The following is a 20036-nucleotide window of genomic DNA, read 5'->3' on the forward strand; positions in this document are numbered from 1 at the left end:
CGGCAACGGTACAGAGACTTTGTTGCCGGCCGCCTGGCTGAGAGCAACACCTCCATCACGTCTTCAGGGAGGTCCCAATCCTTATACCTCAACCTTTCAGAAGCCAAGCGTGAAGATTGAGGGATCTGACCTCTGGATGGAGAACCTGACCCCCCCTCCCGTGAGAGCAGATCGTCTCGGTAGGGAAGACGACGTGGGGGGCAGATGGACAAGTCTAGAAGGTTTGGGTACCACGTCCTCCGGGCCGACGCCGGAGCAATGAGGATCATCCGGGAACCGAACCTCCGTAACCTCCGCAGCACTTGCGGGATGACGGGGACTGGAGGAAACGCGTACAGCAGTGGGAATGACCACTCCACCACGAACGCGTCTCCTAAGGCTCCTTTTGGAGGAAATTCCCGCGAGCAAAACCTTTCGCACTTCCGGTTGACACTGAAGGCGAAGAGATCCACTTGAGGGGTCCCCCAAAGGGCGAACATCTCCAGGAGAATCTCCTGAGCCAGCTCCCACTCGTGAGAGATTGTGCTCTGACTGCTCAGAGCGTCCGCCGTCTCGTTGTCGTCTCCGACCAGATGAACAGCCGAGATCGAAACTTCCTGCTGGATGGCCCAGAACTCGAGCTGCATCGCCTCCCTGCGCAGCGGAAGTGACCCTGCCCCCCCTTTTTGTTGAGGTAGTGCATGGCCACCGTGTTATCCGTTAGAATCTGGACACTCTTTCCACGCACAGTCGGCAGAAAAGCCTTCAGGGCTAGCCTGACGGCCCTCAGCTCCAACAGATTGATATGGAGTCTGGACTCTGACGGAGACCAACGACCGCTGACTGTCAGCTAGTTGGCATGAGCTCCCCATCACGTGAGGGATGCGTCCGTCACAATCGTCACCTCCGGCCAGGGCAGCCAAAATGGGGCCCCCTTCATCAGATTGCCTTCGACGGCCCACCACAGAAGGTCCCGGGCTACCGAGGGCAGCACCTGAACAGGGTCCGACAGCCTGCCGGAGGACTGGGACCACTGGAGCTTGAGTGCCCACTGCAAAGATCTTAGCCGCAGACGAGCCTCTGGCACCAGAAAAATGCAGGATGCCATGAGGCCGAGCAGTCTCAAGAACTTGGACGCTGGGAGATCCTGGGCAAATTGAAACTTGTTCACCATCTGCTGAATGTGAAGAGCCCTCACCTGAGGAGAAAAACACTGCCCCAGGGACGTGTGGAGCACTGCTCTGATGTACTGGAGCCGCTGCGTTGGTGTCAAATGGGACTTCTTTAAATTGAGGGAGAAGCCCAGCCTGTGAAGGAAGGGAGTGGCAGGTGACGAACAGATGATCCAGGACTTGCTCGGGAGAGCTCCCCCTGATCAACCAATCGTCCAGGTAGGGGTACACATGAATCCCCCCTTTCCTGAGATGCGCTGCCACCACCACCATGAGCTTGGTGAAAACCCTCGGGCGGAGGTCAATCTGAACGGCAGGACCCGAAACTGAAAGTGCGAATGGCCAACCGCGAACCTCAGGTACTTCTTGTGCTTGGGATGGATCGGCACATGGAAGTAAGCATCCTTGAGGTCGAGAGACACCAACCAGTCCTGAAGTTGAAGGGCCTGGAGGACTTGAGAAAGAGTCACCATCTTGAACTTGTCCTTCCTGAGGAGTTTGTTCAAACCGCGCAAGTCCATGATAGGTCTCAATCCCCCGTCTTTCTTCGAAATAAAAAAATAAGGGGAATACCATCCCTTGTTCCTCTTCGCTACAGGCACCAGTTCTATGGCGCCTTTCTCCAGCAGGGCTTGAATTTCCTGCGCAAGGAGCGGATCCGGACTCTTCAAAGAGAGGGATTGTCGTGAGGCCTCTGCCGAAAAGGAAGACAGTAGCCGTGGGTTATGATCTCCAGAACCCACACATCCGAAGTAATGGCTTGCCACTCTACAAGATGCTGCGCCAGCCTTCCCCCAACCGGCGAACCATGGGACCTGGCCTCATGACTGAGTGGTAGCGGCTGCGCCGTTGCCTGAGGGCAAAGAGGCAACTGCCTGAGCGTCCTTGGCACCTCGAGTACCTTTGTTTCCACCTCTGGCACTCTTACGATGGCCTCTTTGACTGCTAGCTCCCCTCGCTTTACTGAAGGACGAGTAATAGCGAAAGGAACCTCCCCTCCATTGCTGTCCCCTAGGACGAAAAGGGGGAGGTTGGCGAACAGCAGCGCCCAAAGACTTTGCTGCAGCTTTGGAGGTCTACAACCTCTCAAGGCTCTCGTCAGCCTTGCTGCCAAAAAGGTGTTCACTGTGAAAGGGCATGTTGAGGAGCCGGGACTGCACATCAGGAGCGAACCCAGACTTCCGCAACCACGCAAACCTGCGCATTACAGTGCTCGCCACCATGGACCGGCTGACACAATCTGCCAAGTCCAAACCCGACTGAATGGCCTCACACATGGCATCCTTGCCATCCTGAACCATAGCAAGGAAACCATCCCGTTCGTCCCCTTCGGGAATATGTTCAGCCACTAATGCAACACAGTTCCACAGAGCGTGTGTGAAACGAGACAAGGCACATATGGAGTTGGCCGCCTGAAGCGCCATATCCCCTGAAGAAAACACTTTCTTCGGCCAGCCGTCAAAACGTTTGTCGTTCCTATCCGGACGGATGGTAGGATACGGCGCCTGCTTTGCCGTGGCTGTGGCCGCCTGAACCACCAAACTCTCCGGAGTGGGGTGCCTGGACAAGTAGCAGGGGTCGCTACTGGCTGGACGGTATTTTCGCGACAAAGACTTGCCCACTGCCGGGAGACTCTCCAGAGCAGTCCAAGCCGCCGCCACCCTTCTCTGCAGAGCCATATGAAACGGCAAAACCGGGTCAGTGGGGGGACCGAGATCAAGGATGTCCATGAGATCATCCTGAAAGAACTCCCCTGGGGGAGCTGACCAACCCAAGTACTCGGTGACCCGAGACATAAGGTGCCGATATGAAGAATCGACATGAGTGCCAGGCTCCGGCCTACAAAACTCCACCTCCGGAGAGGTGTCCAGTCCACTGGCATCATGCAGTGACTGCCTCAGGTCATCAAACTGGCTATGGCCCGAGATAAGCTCATCTGGAACCGTAACCGGAACCAAGCCGTCATCAGAGCCTTCATCACCCTCTGAAATGTACACCAGGCGGGGAGAGGAAGACCTCTGGGGACCAAAGCAGTGCCTGACCTTAGCCAGAGCCTTTCTAGGGGCAAACCCCGTGCCACGGGGCCCCTCCGACACCACCGTCTCGAAAGGCTTTGAGGGCGCCGAACGAGTCGGCGCCGGCGTTGACAGAAAAGGCGTCGACGTCGAGCGAATCTGCGTCGACGTGAGCTGCAGCGCCGCCATCATCGGCGGCGTCGACACAGGCCTCGAAGCCGGAGCTCCGAGCGTGTCTCTCAACGACCTAGGCACCGACGGTGTCGACGACCCCCTCGGAGGCAGAGCCTCGAGATAACTCATCGACGACCTCGGCGCCACAGGCGTCGACGTCTTCTTCGAAGACGGCACAGGATCACGCGGTCTCGAGCACGTCGAGGACCGGGACCTGGAACGGGCATGGCGAGAACGGCTAACCTTGTCCGAGCGGGACCTCTCCCGCGAGCCGTGCTGACCACCCGAGCCCGAAGGCGTACGAGCGGTGTCTCTCGCCCGGTGCCGACCGCCCCCACTTGGAGGCGCGGATGGACCGGTGCCCTGCGATTCAAGAATCGCTAGCATCTGCTTCCCAAAGGAAGCCCATTCCTCCGGTGTCGCTTGCATGGAGGGATAAGCGACCCGACGACGGGCGGAGTCCTCGGAAGAGGACGGGGAAGGCGACCGATACCGGCGCTTCCAGGAATGCCTCGAAGAGGCGGAGGAGTGGCGAGATCGACTCCTGGAAGGAGACCCACTGGACTTCCGACGATGACGCAGAGTCGCCGCTCAAGTCATCTGTCGAAAGCCCCGCAGACCTCGACTTCCGGGGCTTAGACACCCGGCCTACCGACAGCTTCTTCTTGCGTTCCCGCAAGGCCTTTGCCGTGAGCGACTGGCAATCGACACAGTCGTCCGTATCGTGGGCCTCCCCGAGGCACCAGAGGCAGGCGTTGTGCGAGTCCGTGACCGACATCTTGGACCCACAGTCCCCGCATTTCTTGAAGCCCGGACCGGACGCGGGGTTGAAGACGAAGTAGACATCGCCACGAACAGGTCTTCACAACAAACTGAACAGGTTCAACGAACCAAGAATTGAAAACAGCAAACTCCAACGAGTCGAGGCATACCGAGATTCACGAAGCAAACACGTTCGCGGAAAAAACGGAACCGAGGCTATGGGCGTCGTGCGTCCTACTTATCACATCGAGTGACGTCGGCCGTCGGAGGAGGTCCTCGGGGACGGCGCATCGACGTCATCGACGCAGGAAGCAGATGCCAAAGATTTTCCGAAGCAGCACAGCTGTGGACATTACCTGTCATAGATATGGAATACGTCGGAGGACCCAATCCCCTCGAAATACTTTTTTAGGGCAAATGGAAATATCTTAGATACTCAGCCTTTTATATAGTGCTGTTAAAACCATTAATTCCTTAATTAATGCTCACCTGGTTAAGGAGAAATCCAAGTGAGGAAAGGTACCTTTATCCCTAATACTTTTTTGTTTTTAGTTTCAACAATAGAAAGGAAGGATGGGAATCCCTCTTTCCGCAGGGCCACCAGCATGTTGCCATTTGGAGGATTCGATTTGTATACACCAATTAATAAAAAATTACCACAAGTACCAGGCCTTAGATAGGAGCATCAGAGACCATTTGTGTTTGCAACCTCATTTTTTAAATACTTGTGAATTTTAGATGGGGATGAAATGCCCACATGAACCTCCTAGATCAGCCTATCAGAAAGGTCTATCAGGATCTTCCCTCCAATCAGATAGGAATTCACGTTCCTCACCTGATTCCTCCTGACTTGAAGAGGATCCCTTACTTCGTCCTTTCTTCTTCTTCTTCTTAGAGCACTTCTTCTTTTTGAAGAGATACAGCTTGTCTCAAATAGAAGCCAATATGTCTGCCCAGGACAACAGGCGGACCAGAGACCCCTTCTCCGAGACAGCCAATCAGGGGAAAACCCTATGGTGGCAGAAAAAACCCTGGTAGGACTTGATGTGGTAGAGATCCAATCTGACGTTCCAGGTAAGACAAGAGTGGTACAGAGGTAAGTGGAAGAAAGTCTTGGGAAACTTTAGAGATGAGAGAGGACCGTCTAGGTTCAGGAGTGAGAGTCGAGTATGCACAGAGAACTGAGAACCAGCAACCACAGGAGAACACAAGCGCAGAGAGCGCAGAACCCACAGAGAAGCCAGAGGAAACCTTGAGAACAGAAAGCAGGTGAGTCTGGGAGAACCCCAGAACGCTGTCTGAGTGCCGGAAGGCACAGGCAGAGAGCCAGAAGGAGAGAGCTCTTCGCAGGGGTTTGGGGGGGCAAAGGAAGCACAGGAAGATCTAAGAGCACAAGGAACCTAAACTAGCATGACACCAGTTAGGAAACCAAATGGATTGCAACGCACCGAGCCAGAGGAATCGAATAGCATTTATCCGATGTGGCAGCGGCCATGATCGAAATCCGCTTGACCGCTACTGCATGTTCGAGCAGGAGCTTGACGTGCAGTAAAATGGCGGCACTTCCATTGCTCCCAAAGACCCCACTGCTTGCCTCACGTGAAAAGGTCTGCCCCTAGAGAGAAGGGCTGGTGACCGTCAACGAACAAAGTCATCAGCCAATAATTTGATGAAGGATGGGCAAGCAAACCTTTATTTTCCACAAAGAATTGGAATTTTTTCGGACAGCATAACATCCTACCCTACACTACCCAACCCAACCCAATACTCCAACTCAGTTTTGCTTTTAAACCCTTTCTATGCTTGAACTCCTGTGTCTTAGCGCAACATCCACCCAAACCTTCCCTGCCCCACCCCCTGAAAACAATAGACTTTTTTACATTCAGCAGTAGTCTTTTGTTGGCATCGATTATCACATAACGGTTCAGTTCCGGTTCAAGCCACCAACGCTAATAACTTCCTGACTTGTCTACCTCGGAAAAGGGGCGTTAGTCCACCATCCCCTTATGCACTTCAAAGATCCAGTGTAGGGACCGGTTATAACCAGAACAATCCAAAGATGGCGACTGAGTAGCCTTCAACCAGGTCACTCCAAGCTCTCAAACAATGCTGATTGTTGCAGTCTGTCCAATATGATTTCTGCACTCCCTCTAAACAAGTATTATCAAATGCCAAAAAGAAAGATATCCTCACCCGAAAATGTCTGCCATAAAAAGAAAAGCTAATCCTGAATCGAGAAACGAACATCATCCTTGCATCATAAAATAGAGTCATAGGGCCTCATTAAAAAGTCAGCCGGTCCGTAAACAACAGTGGCGGTAAATCCGCTGCCACCGTTGTTTCCGGACCGGCTGATTCCGAGTCCTGCAGGCGGGAGGTGTCATTCCTGCCAGGACTGACCTGCCGGGAGTAACAACACCTGCCTGCAGACGGACATGGAAACACCGGCTCTGTCATAGACGGAACCAGTGTTTCCATGGTCCCCAACCCCATGGAGTCCCGTAGGAATAGGGATTTACGGAATTCCGCCTCCGGGTTGTAATGCCCCGGTGATTCTGGCAATCATGGAGGCAGAATGGTATTACGGGTCTGGCGGCAGCTTGCCGGTTTTTCCGGCACGGCTACCACCGGACTCGTAATGAGGCCCATACTGTTTGTATTTTTCTGAATTCCATCCATCTCATTCATTTTGGCCTCCTCCACGTTTATGTACACATGGATAACCAACCACATTCAGGTGGGTGAGAAAGAAAGACTCATTTTGCACATGACATATCAGTACAAAACCGAAGTCAGGATCACTCCAAGTGAGAACTGGTTTGAGAGTTTCATTTTTACTGTTTCCATACAACCTCTTTGGGAAATAGGAAGAAGACAACACTTCAGTATGCCCAAGTAAATGTATAAAGACGAATGATGGAAGACAATGGAAGGAAGAGGGAAAGAAGTGTCAGTCCTTTTAAAAATGGAGAAGATTGCAAAAAACAGGCTTACAAAAAGTTGTCTGGACTAATTTCGTTTGTACTGGGCCATTCTCCCCCGCCAATCTCAAACAAGTAAGCAGATTACTGGTGTGCATTTCAGCATGTTAATAGGGATATCTGTCAATAGCCTTTTGAGGCTTTGCGGAGAACGCACTAAATACAGATTGTTAGCCACTGTTTCTATTTAGACATAGAAAAACTTTCAAATCCAGAAAAATGTTAGCAATACATCTAGCTGTAACTTTAAATGTTGAAAGTAGAACACAAATGCATACAAGTAGCCATCGTACAAGACTAGCCAACTAAAACATTTCCTTTCAGTCTTTTTTCCCTACTTATATGGTTTATATAGAAACTCATGAGTACCCCCAAATAGATGCCACTCTGCGTTGTTGGTGTAAGTGGGTTCCAACTGCGGTTCTCCATTTAAATACTTTTTGCTTATATCGCTGATGTATTTTTGGATTTCTCCTGATGTTAAAAACCAGGTTTAAATTAGGTGTCCAAAATTATCCTCAGCTGATTTTGGTCTTTATTGTTCATTTGAACTGGTAATTTTAAAGCTCAAAATCAAGAACATGTCTCTTAGCACATGCTTCCCCAAACACAGTCGTGGCCAAAGGGGTAGGTGGACGGAGATGAAGACTAATGAACACACTACCCTCTGAGAAACCAGAAGGTGTCTCACCCACTAGTCCTTGGGGAGCTCTCATCCAGGTGGCCAGGACACAGACATCGCTTTTGGATCCAGTTCCTGGGGGTGGACCAGTGCAGGAGGCTCACCTGGATAAGGGGTCTTCGGGGAGTGGGATGCCGGATGGTGAGACAAGGTATCCCCTTACCTGTGACATCTTGACCCCATCCTACCAAGCTGGATACTTAGGAACATTACCCCCCCCCCCTTTACAACACAAACACTTTCACACACACAGCCCGCTATGGGAGAAAACAGACTAACACCCGAGCCGTACACCCGACATGTCCCAATGCATTGGGCAGGCAAGGTCAGGTAATTACTGATAATTGCTCACACCTAACTTCCATTAAACTTCCCGAAACTGATAAAAGGCGGAGCACGTGAGCACACTCTGAGCGAGGCAAAGTACACGAGGAAACTGCAATTTTGAGATGGCAGCTGACTGGGAGAAGAAAGATGGCAAAAGGGAAGGTGATTGCAAGGAGGGAAATTCTCTTCACCTTTTTGACAAGGAACTGTTACTTTCCTGAAACCTCATGAATTGAAAGCGTATGGCCATTAAACCAGGCTGAAGAATCCTTCACTGTGTGTCGGAGATACCAAGCCCTCCAGCGTCAGTAATCAAGGCGGGGAGAAGCACCAGCTGCTGTATTACCGTCCTTGGCTCCAAGATCAAAGCAGCGTCAATGAAATCAACACAGATGGTGAATTGGGGAGACTGATACAAGCGCGGTCTGTGTTGAAGCCAAGGTTGCAAGCAGCAGTCTCAAGTAAAGTGGAACTGCTGATGAGTGATTGAACTTTCAAAGCAAGATGCAATACCTTTGACGGAGCGGTCTGACACCGCGTGGGTGCTCAATCGAAGATCTCTGTAAGGAATCCAGCCTAGAAGTGGCAAAAGTACAAGCGAGAAAAAGGTTATATCAAGAAGAGAACGAATAATTGTGAATCAAAGTGGACCTGCGACAGGGCGATAGTCTTCGATTTTGATGAATAAGGAGAGTTTGGAAAAATAGATAAATTTGGTCCGAGGCTGGTGGAGGGAGACTGAGTGAAGGTTTTGTGTTAAAGTGGGTCTGAGCCCGGCAGAGGGAGACTAGGGGTGAACTGAAAATCACCTGAGAAGTTGAATATTTGAGATTCCCAAAGAAGAAAGGAATTTTAATGTTAGTCGTGTTGCATCAGGCCCTCTGGAATAAGAGATTTTGAATGGCAAAGAGACTTTGGCACAGAAGGCCCTGATGTTGAGGTTTTGTACTGCATCCTTGTGCTAGAGAATCCAGAGACTGTGCTAAACTCGAGTGTGCCGCCTTGTCTCGTGCTGAAAACTTGGGGACGGGAATCCAGTGGCTTGAATATCCTGAGATATCATTTCTTGAACACTTTTCTTTTGCAGAACATTGTTTCCTGCACTATTTGTATTTAGAAGGAAGGATTGGCAATAGGTTTATTAGGATAGGCCCTTTTATTTCAATAAACACCCTTGAACTGTGATCACTTGTGTCTGTCTTACTGTTTGCTACCATGCCTTCCTTACACCTCAGCCATACATAATCTTAAAGTATCCACAACCACATAACCTTCCTAGCACAGACTCCATGCTCAGTCAAGTTAATATTACTGTACCACTCTATCCAGACTCCTCCAGGTCAGTAGCTATGCAGTTTTTCACATAAATCTCAATCAAATGCATGCATCCTGCTTAGGTGAAACCGTAGTGGATCTTACCAGAAGTCCAAAGTGAATATCCAACTCGGAATCTCTTTTCTCCTTCTTAATTGGTCTTTAGCCTTTGATAGCAGCAGTCATCTGCATTGCTTTGTTTTTTATTAAACCTCACGCTGTGTTAAGCAGGGGCCTTCAATGACTTGTTGGCATGTTTTAAATTAGGAACCCCATGCTGTTGATGCTCTAGCCATTCTGTTCACGACTGCCCTGCGAGTTATGTACGCACTTGTTCAAGTGCCTCTGAACTCTTATTAATTTCTTCATGTAGAGCCCATGCGCCAATTCCGGGCAGCGCTGCTTAACTTCACAATCCCCAATTGTAAGACACATCAAGTTTGAGTAACCCTAAGAGTGATGAAAAGCATGGGTTTATAGTTTAACCCTTCCTAGGGATCACCAGGCTATCATTTTTATCTCAACATCGGGAGCCTCCAGAGTAGGGACACTCAGAATGTTAACATGACAGTTTTGCATGTTCTAAAGATGGCAGGCACTGAAATCCAAATACAAGTTTTGTTATGTTAATCAGAGAAATGTGTCCAATACAAGCAATGTCAACTGCTTAAGCGATTCAAGAGTATACATTGAAGGCTTCTGACATGAACTGTTAGCTATCTGACAACAATAAGCACAGCGAAAATGCAAAGATGCCTTTTTGACAAGGACATAGGTATAAAAGAAACTTAAAATGTAAATCTGCAGATTTCTGGTCAGCACAACTTTGTTTTAAAGTATGCATTTCAACTCCCATGTATTCCAGAAAAAATGCCCATTCGTTTTATTACCTGAGAGGCCTTTCATTGGATAGATTGCTTGCTCCCAACAAGTTTCCTCACCAGGACTTGTGGAAAGGTTGTGTTCTTCATCAAGCTGTAGCACAAACCAGGCCATAATCGCATCTAGCTCTCCATCCCTAACAACTGGCACAGTAATGGCACTTGGCTTCCTAGTAGCAAGGCTTTCCAGTTCCTACGCAAAATACAATAATGGTTTCAAGACTAGGTTTTTATTTTTTTGCATATATCCAAATAATCCGATAAAAAAGGAGGCACATTTTAAAGCAGCTTTCGAATAAACAAATACTTTTGCTTGTGCAATGCGGAATCTTATTAATGCAAATGATTAATTCCGAGGGGTATCAAGGAGGACCGATTCTATCAAAGTCATATAGGAAACTATACATCTTTTTTTTTTATAAATAAATTCAGCAGTATGAATACATTCGATGTTTGAACCAAAACAAGATTTTCTAGAAATCAAATGGAAAATAAGAACCCTTTATCAACACAGCCTCACAGTGCAATCACCATCTTTTTTTCCGTGATGTTTACTTCCTTTCTTTAGCCTTTCCTCTATGTGCAAACACGCAACTCCACCTGTGAGACAAAACTGCAGGGCATCCAAATAGACCATGAACCACAACAAAGGCCTCCTCGATCAGGAACCCAATAAGCCACACAACTGCAAATGACAGTGCAAAAGAATGTACTTCTCAACTACAGCTCCCATCACCAAGTCTTCACCTCACTACATGGAATCAGAACAAGAGTGAAAATCACGTGGGCAGAAAATGTGCACAACACAAAACCATTACCTGCACCAAGCAAATGTTTCGAACACGTGCACCAAACAAGTAAGGGAAAACCCGCCTATGCGATTTAATAGGTTCAGTACTCTCTCATAGCATTCAGTGCTGGCAAACTGCATTATATGGCATAACATGGAAGAGAGCCTTATACTTGTTCAAAGCTAACTCACTACCAACAATAATAATAATAATAATCCTTCATCAGGTTTAAAAAAATAGAACCTCTTAAACAGCTGAATCACTTGACGGATTATATGCTTTTTAAATATCATCCATGCCGACAACCTCCCACCCTAGGAGCTTAGTAGCCACAGGCCAAAATGCAAGATTATCGCCAGATTGGAGCATGAGCCACCTCACTCAATGGTGTACTAAATAAATACACCCACTCTGAATGGGAATTATTTTTTGCTGTCTAAAAAATATTTTACTTCCAACTTCAACAAGCAGAGTGTGGAAAACCAGTTAATAAAAGCAGAAAGCAACCAAAATACCAACAGCAGCGTCAGGTTAATTTCGATACAGCTGTCCAGAAATGGAAATAGAGTGGCATTGCTTGTCAGGGGTCCAGGCAGAAGAACTAGTTACTCTTACCTTGTAACGTTCTTTCGATGGGATGTTCCTCCGACGTATTCCTTATCTTAGATAGATATCCTTCAGCTTTGCTGGCCTCGGAAAATTTTTTCGCCAGAGGGCGCTGCGCGTCGATGATCGCCGAGTCGATGACCCTCGACGGCCTCCGTGCCGACGTCGACGTCATCCTGCCTATAAAGGCCGCGCGCAGCGTCCGTTGCTCAGTTCCGTTTTGTAGTCCCCAGTAATGTTTTTGGATTAGACTAATCACCTTGAAGGAGCATAGGCTGCAAACCCACAGGAAGTCATACTGCGGGGATGGATGGGAGGGTCGATAAGGAATACGTCGGAGGAACATCCCATCGAAAGAACGTTACAAGGTAAGAGTAACTAGTTCTTCGAAGGGATTGTGTCCTCCGACGTATTCCTTATCTTAGATAGACTCCCATAGCAGTGGTATTGTGACTGGAGGCGGGAGTAATAAAAGTTATGTTACCCTTCCAGAATGGACAGAGTGTAACACAGCCTTGCCGAATCTAGTTTCTTGACTAGAGGAGGAATCCAGGCTATAGAATTTGGTAAATGTATGTGCGGACGACCATGTGGCAGCCGCACATATATCTCGAATTGGCACCCCTCTTTGAAGGGCTGAGGATGTTGCGATACCCCTGGTAGAATGAGCCCTTAGATTTTGAGGAGGCTCCTTTCCTGCCAATTTGTAGCACTCCAGAATGGCTAAAATAATCCATCTGGAGATGGTTTGTTTTGTTATTGGAAGGCCCAACTTATGTCCTGCATAACCTACAAAGAGTTGGTCTGCTTGTCTGATCTTAGCCAATCTGCTGATATAGAAGCTCAAGGCTCGCTTAGGGTCCAGCCTGTGCAGTCTCTCTTCCTCCTTCCCCGGATGAGGAGGAGGGTAGAAAGAAGGTAATATAATCTTCTGAGTGATGTGAAACTCCGAGACTACCTTCGGGAGGAAGTTAGGCTTCACCTGAAGAACAACTTTGTCCTTGTAAAAGATTGTATGTGGAGGTTTACACGATAAGGCTTGCAACTCGCTAACCCTTCTAGCAGATGTCAATGCTATTAGCAAAACAGTTTTGAGGGTGAGAAGCTTCAATGAACAAGAGTGTAGTGGTTCAAAAGGGGCACCCTTTAGGAAGTTTAAAATTAGGTTTAAATCCCATAAGGGAACTTGAAAAGGTTTCGGGGGATAAACATTAGTTAATCCTTTTAGGTATTGTATTACCAATGGAATTTTGAAGTATGAAGGCTCCTCTGCAGTGCGCTTAAAGATTGATAGCGCTGCGAGATAGCCCTTAATTGTGCCAACCTGTAGGCCTGAATTAGCCAGGTAAAGTAAGAATGACAACACCATAGGTGTACCACAAGAAAAGGGTTCAATATTCTTTTCTCTGCACCAGCTGCAAAATTTGTTCCAACGGCAGCGGTATAGAGTTTTAGTTGCCGGCCTTCTGGCCGAAAGCAACACCTCCATAACATCATCCGGAAGGTCCCAATCCTTGTACCTCAACCTTTCAGACACCAAGCGTGAAGGTTGAGGGTCTTGATGGCTGGATGGAGAACCTGACCTTCCTTCTGCGAGAGAAGATCCTCTCTGTATGGCAGTCGAATTGGAGGGCAGATGGACATGTCTAGAAGGTCCGGGTACCACGTTCTCCTGGCCCAATCCGGGGCAATTAGGATCATGGTCTTCCGAAACCTTCTCAACCTCCTGATCATTTGAGGAATGACAGGGACCGGAGGGAACGCGTACAGAAGTGGGAACTCCCAGTCCACTACGAACGCATCTCCTAGAGCTCCTCTCGGGGGAAATTCCCTTGAGCAAAATCTGTCGCACTTCCTGTTGATACTGGTGGCGAACAGATCCACTTGAGGGGTTCCCCAAAGGGCGAAGATCTCTTGAAGGACTTCCTGAGCTATCTCCCACTCGTGAGAGACTGTGCTCTGCCTGCTCAGAGCGTCCGCTGTCAAGTTCTTCTCTCCGGCTAGGTGAATTGCCGATAGAGAGATTCCTTCCTGAATTGCCCAAAACCAGAGCTGCATCGCCTCTCTGCACAGTGGTAGTGAGCCTACGCCTCCTCTTTTGTTGAGGTAGTGCATGGCCACTGTATTGTCCGTCATTATTAGGACGTTTCTTCCCCGTACAGACGGCAGAAAAGCCTTCAGCGCTAGTCTGATGGCTCTCAGCTCCAACAGGTTGATATGTAGTCTGGACTCCGATGGAGACCAACGACCGCTGATGGTCAAGTCGTTGGCGTGAGCTCCCCACCCCGTGAGTGAGGCATCCGTGACTACTGTTATCTCCGGCCATGGTTGCCAAAACATTTCTCCTTTCAGGATGTTCTCCCGACAGGCCCACCACTGAAGGTCTCGGGCTACTTTGACCGGGATCCGAAGGAGATCTGTCATCCTTCCTGAGAACTGTGACCACTGAGTTCTCAGTGCCCACTGGAGGGATCTCATTCTCAGGCGAGCCTCCGGCACGAGGAATATGCAGGATGCCATGAGGCCTAGCAACCTCAGAAAGTCGTAGGCTGGGAGATATTGGGCATTCTGAAATCTGATGACCATCTGCAGAATATCTCGAGCCCTCACCTCTGGTGGCAAGGCTTTTCCCAGGGAAGTGTCCAGGACTGCTCCAATGAATTGGAGTCTCTGTGATGGTATCATCTGTGACTTCTTTAAATTGAGGGAGAAGCCCAGCTTGTGAAGGAAGTGGCAAACATAATCTAGTTGTCTCTGAGCCTGTTCCGAAGATACAGCTCTGATCAACCAATCGTCTAGGTAAGGGTAGACATGAATCCCTTCCCTCCTTAGACTTGCAGCCACAACCGACATTAGCTTGGTAAAGACCCTCGGGGCGGAGGTTAGCCCAAATGGCAGAACTCGAAATTGATAATGAGAGCTGCCAATTGCGAACCTCAGGTATCTCCTGTGCCTGGGATGGATCGGCACATGGAAATAAGCGTCCTGGAGGTCTAGAGATACCAACCAGTCCTGAAGCTGGAGGGCCTGAAGGATCTGAGAGAGAGTCACCATCTTGAACTTGTCCTTTCGGAGGAATTTGTTCAATTCCCGTAAGTCTAAGATGGGTCTCAGTCCTCCGTCCTTCTTCGGTATTATGAAGTAGGGGGAGTACCAACCCTTGTTCCTTTCCGCTACAGGTACCAGTTCTATGGCACCTTTCTCTAGCAGGTCTAAAACCTCCTGCAAGAGGAGCGGATCTGGAAGCTTCAAAGGGTTGTTCCCCGGTGGATGACTCTGAGGGATATGTAGGAAGGGCAGGCAGTAACCTTGGGCCACTGTCTCCAGAGCCCAAGCATCTGACGTAATAGCCTGCCATTCCGTCAGATGGTGAGTTAACCTGCCCCCTACTGGTGTTCTGTGAGGGGAGACCTCAGAGTGGTTTTGAAGCGGCTGATGCAGTTGCCGAAGGTAAAGTGGCTCCTGCTCCTGCGGGTGCGGCTTTCTTTCCCCTACCCCGTCCACCACGGGTAAATCTTCCTTGGCCTCTTTGAGCCGGTCGTCCCCTGCCCCTTCCATATGAGGAATAGTAACGAAAGGACCGTCCTCTCCACGATGATCCCGAAGGACGAAAGGTATTCTGACGGATAGCAGCTCCCAATGACTTGGCTGCTGCCTTGGACGTTTGCAGTTTCTCCAAACTGTCATCCGCCTTCTTTCCAAAGAGGGTAGAACCGTCAAAGGGCATATTCAAAAGCCTGGTCTGCACGTCAGAGGCAAAACCAGACTTCCTCAACCACGCATGCCTGCGGATTGTGGTACTTGCCGCCATGGCCCTGCTGATACTGTCAGCAGAATCTAGGCCAGTTTGTAGGGTCTCGCACATCGCATCTTTACCATCCCTGATGATGTTTAAAAATGCGTCCCTTTCCTCTCCTTCTTGGAGGCAGTCAGCCGCTGATGAAGCGCACTCCCAAAGGGTGTGGCTGAACCTAGCGAGCGTACAGGTCGCGTTAATAGACTTTAACGCCATGCTACAGGCAGAAAAAACCTTCTTAGCCATGGCATCATATTTTTTGTCATCCCTATCCTGCGGAGCAGTGGGGTATGCAGATGTGCTGCCTGATGAGGTTGCAGCCTGTACAACCAAGCTCTCAGGAGTAGGGTGTTTTGACAAATATTCAGGGTCAGAACTAGCCACCCTGTATTTTGTTGACAGTTTTTTATTTACTGCCGGGATAATTTCTGGCGTTTCCCAGTTTGTCAAAATCCTTCTCTGTAGAGCAGAGTGAAATGGAACCACAGGATCCTCCTGTGGGCCCTTGTCCAGTATGTCAGTGAGATCATCCTGCTGAAAGGCAGGAGAAGGTGCAGACCAACCCATAAATTCTATGATTCTAGACATCAGAGCTCTATATGGAGTCTCCGCATGTTCTCCTGGGTCTGGTTTGATAAATTCTGCTTCAGGAGAAGTGTCCAAGCCACTAGCTTCCTGAAGTGCATCCTGAAGATTTTTTAATCTTCCTTCCTCAGAGGCGAAAGTCTCTGGCTCTGGTGATGTGGTCCTCTGTAAATCAATATCTTGGTCTGAATCCTCCCTTTCCTCAAAAATCGAGGTTAAAGGGGGATACATTGGTTTTTGGAATGGTATAAACCCCATTTCCAATGCAGAAGGAGCCATCATCACAGGCCTTGAAAACGTCGATGTCGTCGACACCGACGTGAAAGTACTCGAAGGCGCCGTGAAAAGCGTCGAGAAATGTGTACTAGGCCTCGAAGAACTCGAAAGGATCGGAGTCTTGCTCGAGAACGACGTCGACGTTCTCGGCGTCGAGTCGGAGGTCTTTTGTCTAACCGTTGGCTGTGGAGTAGCCGTGGTTCTTTCCTTCACCGGCGTCGATATCGGCGTCGACGTCGGCGTCGACTCGATCGACTGATGCGCCGATGAATCCTTCGACAACGGCGTCGATGGCGCCGACCTCTGTTTCGAAGGAGTTTTCGACGATGGCGTCGATGATGCTTTATCTCCCGATGGCTCGAGGCGCTTTCGGGTTGACTTTTCCGCCGGGTACTGCGACTCGCGGCGTTTAGATTTTTTGGGTTTTTTACCCGGGGTATCACCCTCAGCTGTCTTCGAGGGGGACGAGGCCGCTTTCTCGAAGACGCTTAGCATCTTTTTCCTGAATTCCTCCCACTCAGCTTGCGAGCTGCGTTTTGTGGGGCAATGAACTCTCTCAGGAGAACTCGACGAAGATGACGAAGGGGATCTCCTACGTCTCTTCTTCGAGTGTCTCGATGTCGACGAGTGGTGGGAGCCACTTCGTGATCTAGATCGAGAGTGTTTTTTATGGTGAGGAGACGAACGTCTCGACTCTACCGAAGAAGCTTTCGAGGAAGTTAAAGTTGACCTACCTCTCTCGAGCTTCCCCCTACGCTCCTTCAAGGCTTTCGCCGTCATGGAAAGGCATTCCTCACACTCCGAACTCTGGTGCGTGATTCCCAGACACCACAAACAGACCCTGTGAGGGTCCGTCAACGACATTTTCTTCCCGCAGTCTCGGCACTTTTTGAAACCGGACCGAGGGGTCGTCGGGTCGGAGGAGGATGCCATCGATATCGAGGTAAATAGTAGTTATTATATACGTTATCTTGACGAGAACTGAGCAACGGTGTTCCGAGGCACAACGAAGCGCGGAAAAACGGAACTGAGCAACGGACGCTGCGCGCGGCCTTTATAGGCAGGATGACGTCGACGTCGGCACGGAGGCCGTCGAGGGTCATCGACTCGGCGATCATCGACGCGCAGCGCCCTCTGGCGAAAAAATTTTCCGAGGCCAGCAAAGCTGAAGGATATCTATCTAAGATAAGGAATACGTCGGAGGACACAATCCCTTCGAAACATTTGTACAGCATACTGCAGTGTTGGTGACCAAAACGACTTCACACAGAACCTGCCATCTGGGTGATAAGCAGTACATACACAGCCTGGTGGTCCCGAAAATAAAAATGTCTTACAACCTTTATGATGATTGTGTATAGGCGCTATATAAATAAATAAATAAAAAAATAAACTATCATATCATATCATATCATGATAATGCAAAATTGCATTGTCCAGAAACTGCACAGCAGCAGGAACGTTTCTGGTAAGTATATCTGTGGGGATCTCAAATGAGTTCAAACATGTAATCCTACTCGCAGTGCCCCATATAATCAACAAGGCAAGTGGTAGCGCACCTGGCCACTTCAAACCATTTTCTACAGAAATGTTGGCCATCTTACTCTTTTGGACCCAAGTTTTCTCTCCACCATCCCAGTAGATTGTGGATGATGGGGCAATTGAAGATTTTGCTGAATATTCAGTACTGTGACGAACCTGGGGATGTCGTCCCTTCATTCCAAGGTGGGACCACCTTGCCTAGGCTGGGACGGTAACTCCCTAGTACAGTAAACCCCTGGGGGTGGTATAACAGGGGAGAATCGCATTAAGAGGGAGTCCACGTATAGGAATAAGGACGATTATTACCAGAGAACGCAGCGTCAATCTACCTTACCACCTTTGATAAATCCTCCTGACCCCTCCTTGGAGAGAGCCAATATATATTGCAGCCAAGTTAGCCAAACCCCTTTTCATGCCCAACCCATCTGATAAATGTTCCTGACCCCTCCTTGGAAGGAGCTAATATATATTGTAGCCAAGTTAGCCGACAGGAGTTGCCATATCCAGCCCATTTGGGAAATCCTCCCTCTTGATTGATTGATTTTGACATTTCTAAAGCGCAACGGTCGCCTGAAAGCATCTTGGCGCTGGAGAGTGAGGGACCATTCATATGAAAACCAGAAGAAAAGCCAACGGCTAAAGCAGAAGTGTCTTAATCGCCTTCCTGAAGGCTATATGATTCGAAAGTTTCTTTATAGAAGTTGGTAGATCGTTCCATATTCTGGCTGCTGCCACAGAAAAAGCTCTACCGCCAATCCTCATTCAGCGGTAAGGGGGTACAATGAGCATGTCAGTAGAAACTGAGCGAAGTTGGCAATTAGGATGATAGCGCACAAATTTAGCCTGTAAAAATTCTGCGCCTAGGTCATGCACTATGGCTCTATGCACTATGCATAAGGCCTTAAATCTTATATGCTGGCTAACAGGTAGCCAGTGTAGTGAACGCAAGACTGGAGATATGTGGGCTCCACATGGAGTGCCAGTAGCCATCCGAGCCACCAGATTTTGCAGGCGTTGTAATCTTTGGATAAGGCCCTTGGGTTGGGATAAGTACAAGGAGTTACAATAATCTAGCTGTGAAAAAATCTGCGCCGACACCACAGTGGGGCGGAGGGGAGCAGGAATCAAAGGAAGAACCCCGCCTGGCATACAGTCGTGACCTGATTAGCCATTCAGAGGGAAGCCGATAGAACTACACCCAAATTTTTTACTTTACTTACGGGAGATGGAAGAGTACCAAGATAGGAAGGCCAGAAAGAAGAAATCCAAAATGCAGGATCTGGGGGACACCCAACCACCAGGACTTATGTCTTGTCTCCGCTCAGTTTGACCCAGTCGTGGTTCATCCATTCGCCCACGGCCGCCAGGCATCCCCGCAGGCATGACGTCATCTCAGCCTGATCCAGATCTAATCGGATCAGGACCTGAGTGTCGTCAGCATACGAGTAACACCTGACGCCGTAGGAGCAGATGAGACTCACAAGTGCCCAAATATAGATGTTAAATAAGGTTGGAGAGAAGGAGGAGCCCTGTGGGACAGGGAGCAGATAGAAAAATAGGCATGGAGAGGGTCTGGGTACGATCCGCCAGGAACGATGTGAACCGAGCTAGTACCTGGCCAGAAATCCATATCTGGACCAGCCGAGACAGCAGAATGGGGTGGTCGACAGTGTCGAAGGCCGCTGACAGATCTAACAATATCGGGGCTCCAATCCCTCATGAGTCTACTAGCCTGGACATATCGTCCTGGACGGCGACCAGTACACTCTCCGTTCCTCGACCAGGTCTGAAACCGGCTTGTGCAGGGTCCAGAAGGTGAGAAGATTCAAGGAATGAAGAGAGAAGAGGTGATACCAAGGATTCAAGTAGTTTGGAAAGAAAGGGAAGAGAAATAGGACGGAAATTAGCCATAGAGGTAGCGTCAAGTGATGGCTTTTTTTTTAAAAAGGGACAACTCTAGCCGCTTTAAGTTCCCACTCCCTTCTTAGATGGAGCTAATGTATACTCTTACCAAATCAGTCAAACTCCTTTATCATGCTGTTATCAAGCTAGTCACCCTAACTTAGATAATAACATTGAAAAGTCAGATAATGGTGAGTATCACACATGTTGCTTGAAAGCTGATACTGTACCAAAGAAAATACCTAATATAT

At 49.0% G+C, this 20036-nt stretch overlaps 1 protein-coding gene across 2 annotated transcripts in view; it reads right to left on the minus strand.

Annotated features, from left to right (window-relative positions):
• PRMT9 (protein arginine methyltransferase 9) overlaps positions 1–20036 on the minus strand; it is a 1177496-nt gene that overhangs the window by 476104 nt on the left and 681356 nt on the right. For both annotated transcript variants that reach the window (XM_069631249.1, XM_069631248.1), the window contains exon 8: positions 10297–10480. In XM_069631249.1, coding sequence (XP_069487350.1) covers positions 10297–10480 — 184 coding nt within the window. The remainder of the gene's footprint in view (positions 1–10296; positions 10481–20036) is intronic.

Source organism: Ambystoma mexicanum, chromosome 6q, assembly GCF_040938575.1.
Source record: "Ambystoma mexicanum isolate Mex_15411 chromosome 6q, UKY_AmexF1_1, whole genome shotgun sequence".
NCBI lineage: Eukaryota > Metazoa > Chordata > Amphibia > Caudata > Ambystomatidae > Ambystoma > Ambystoma mexicanum.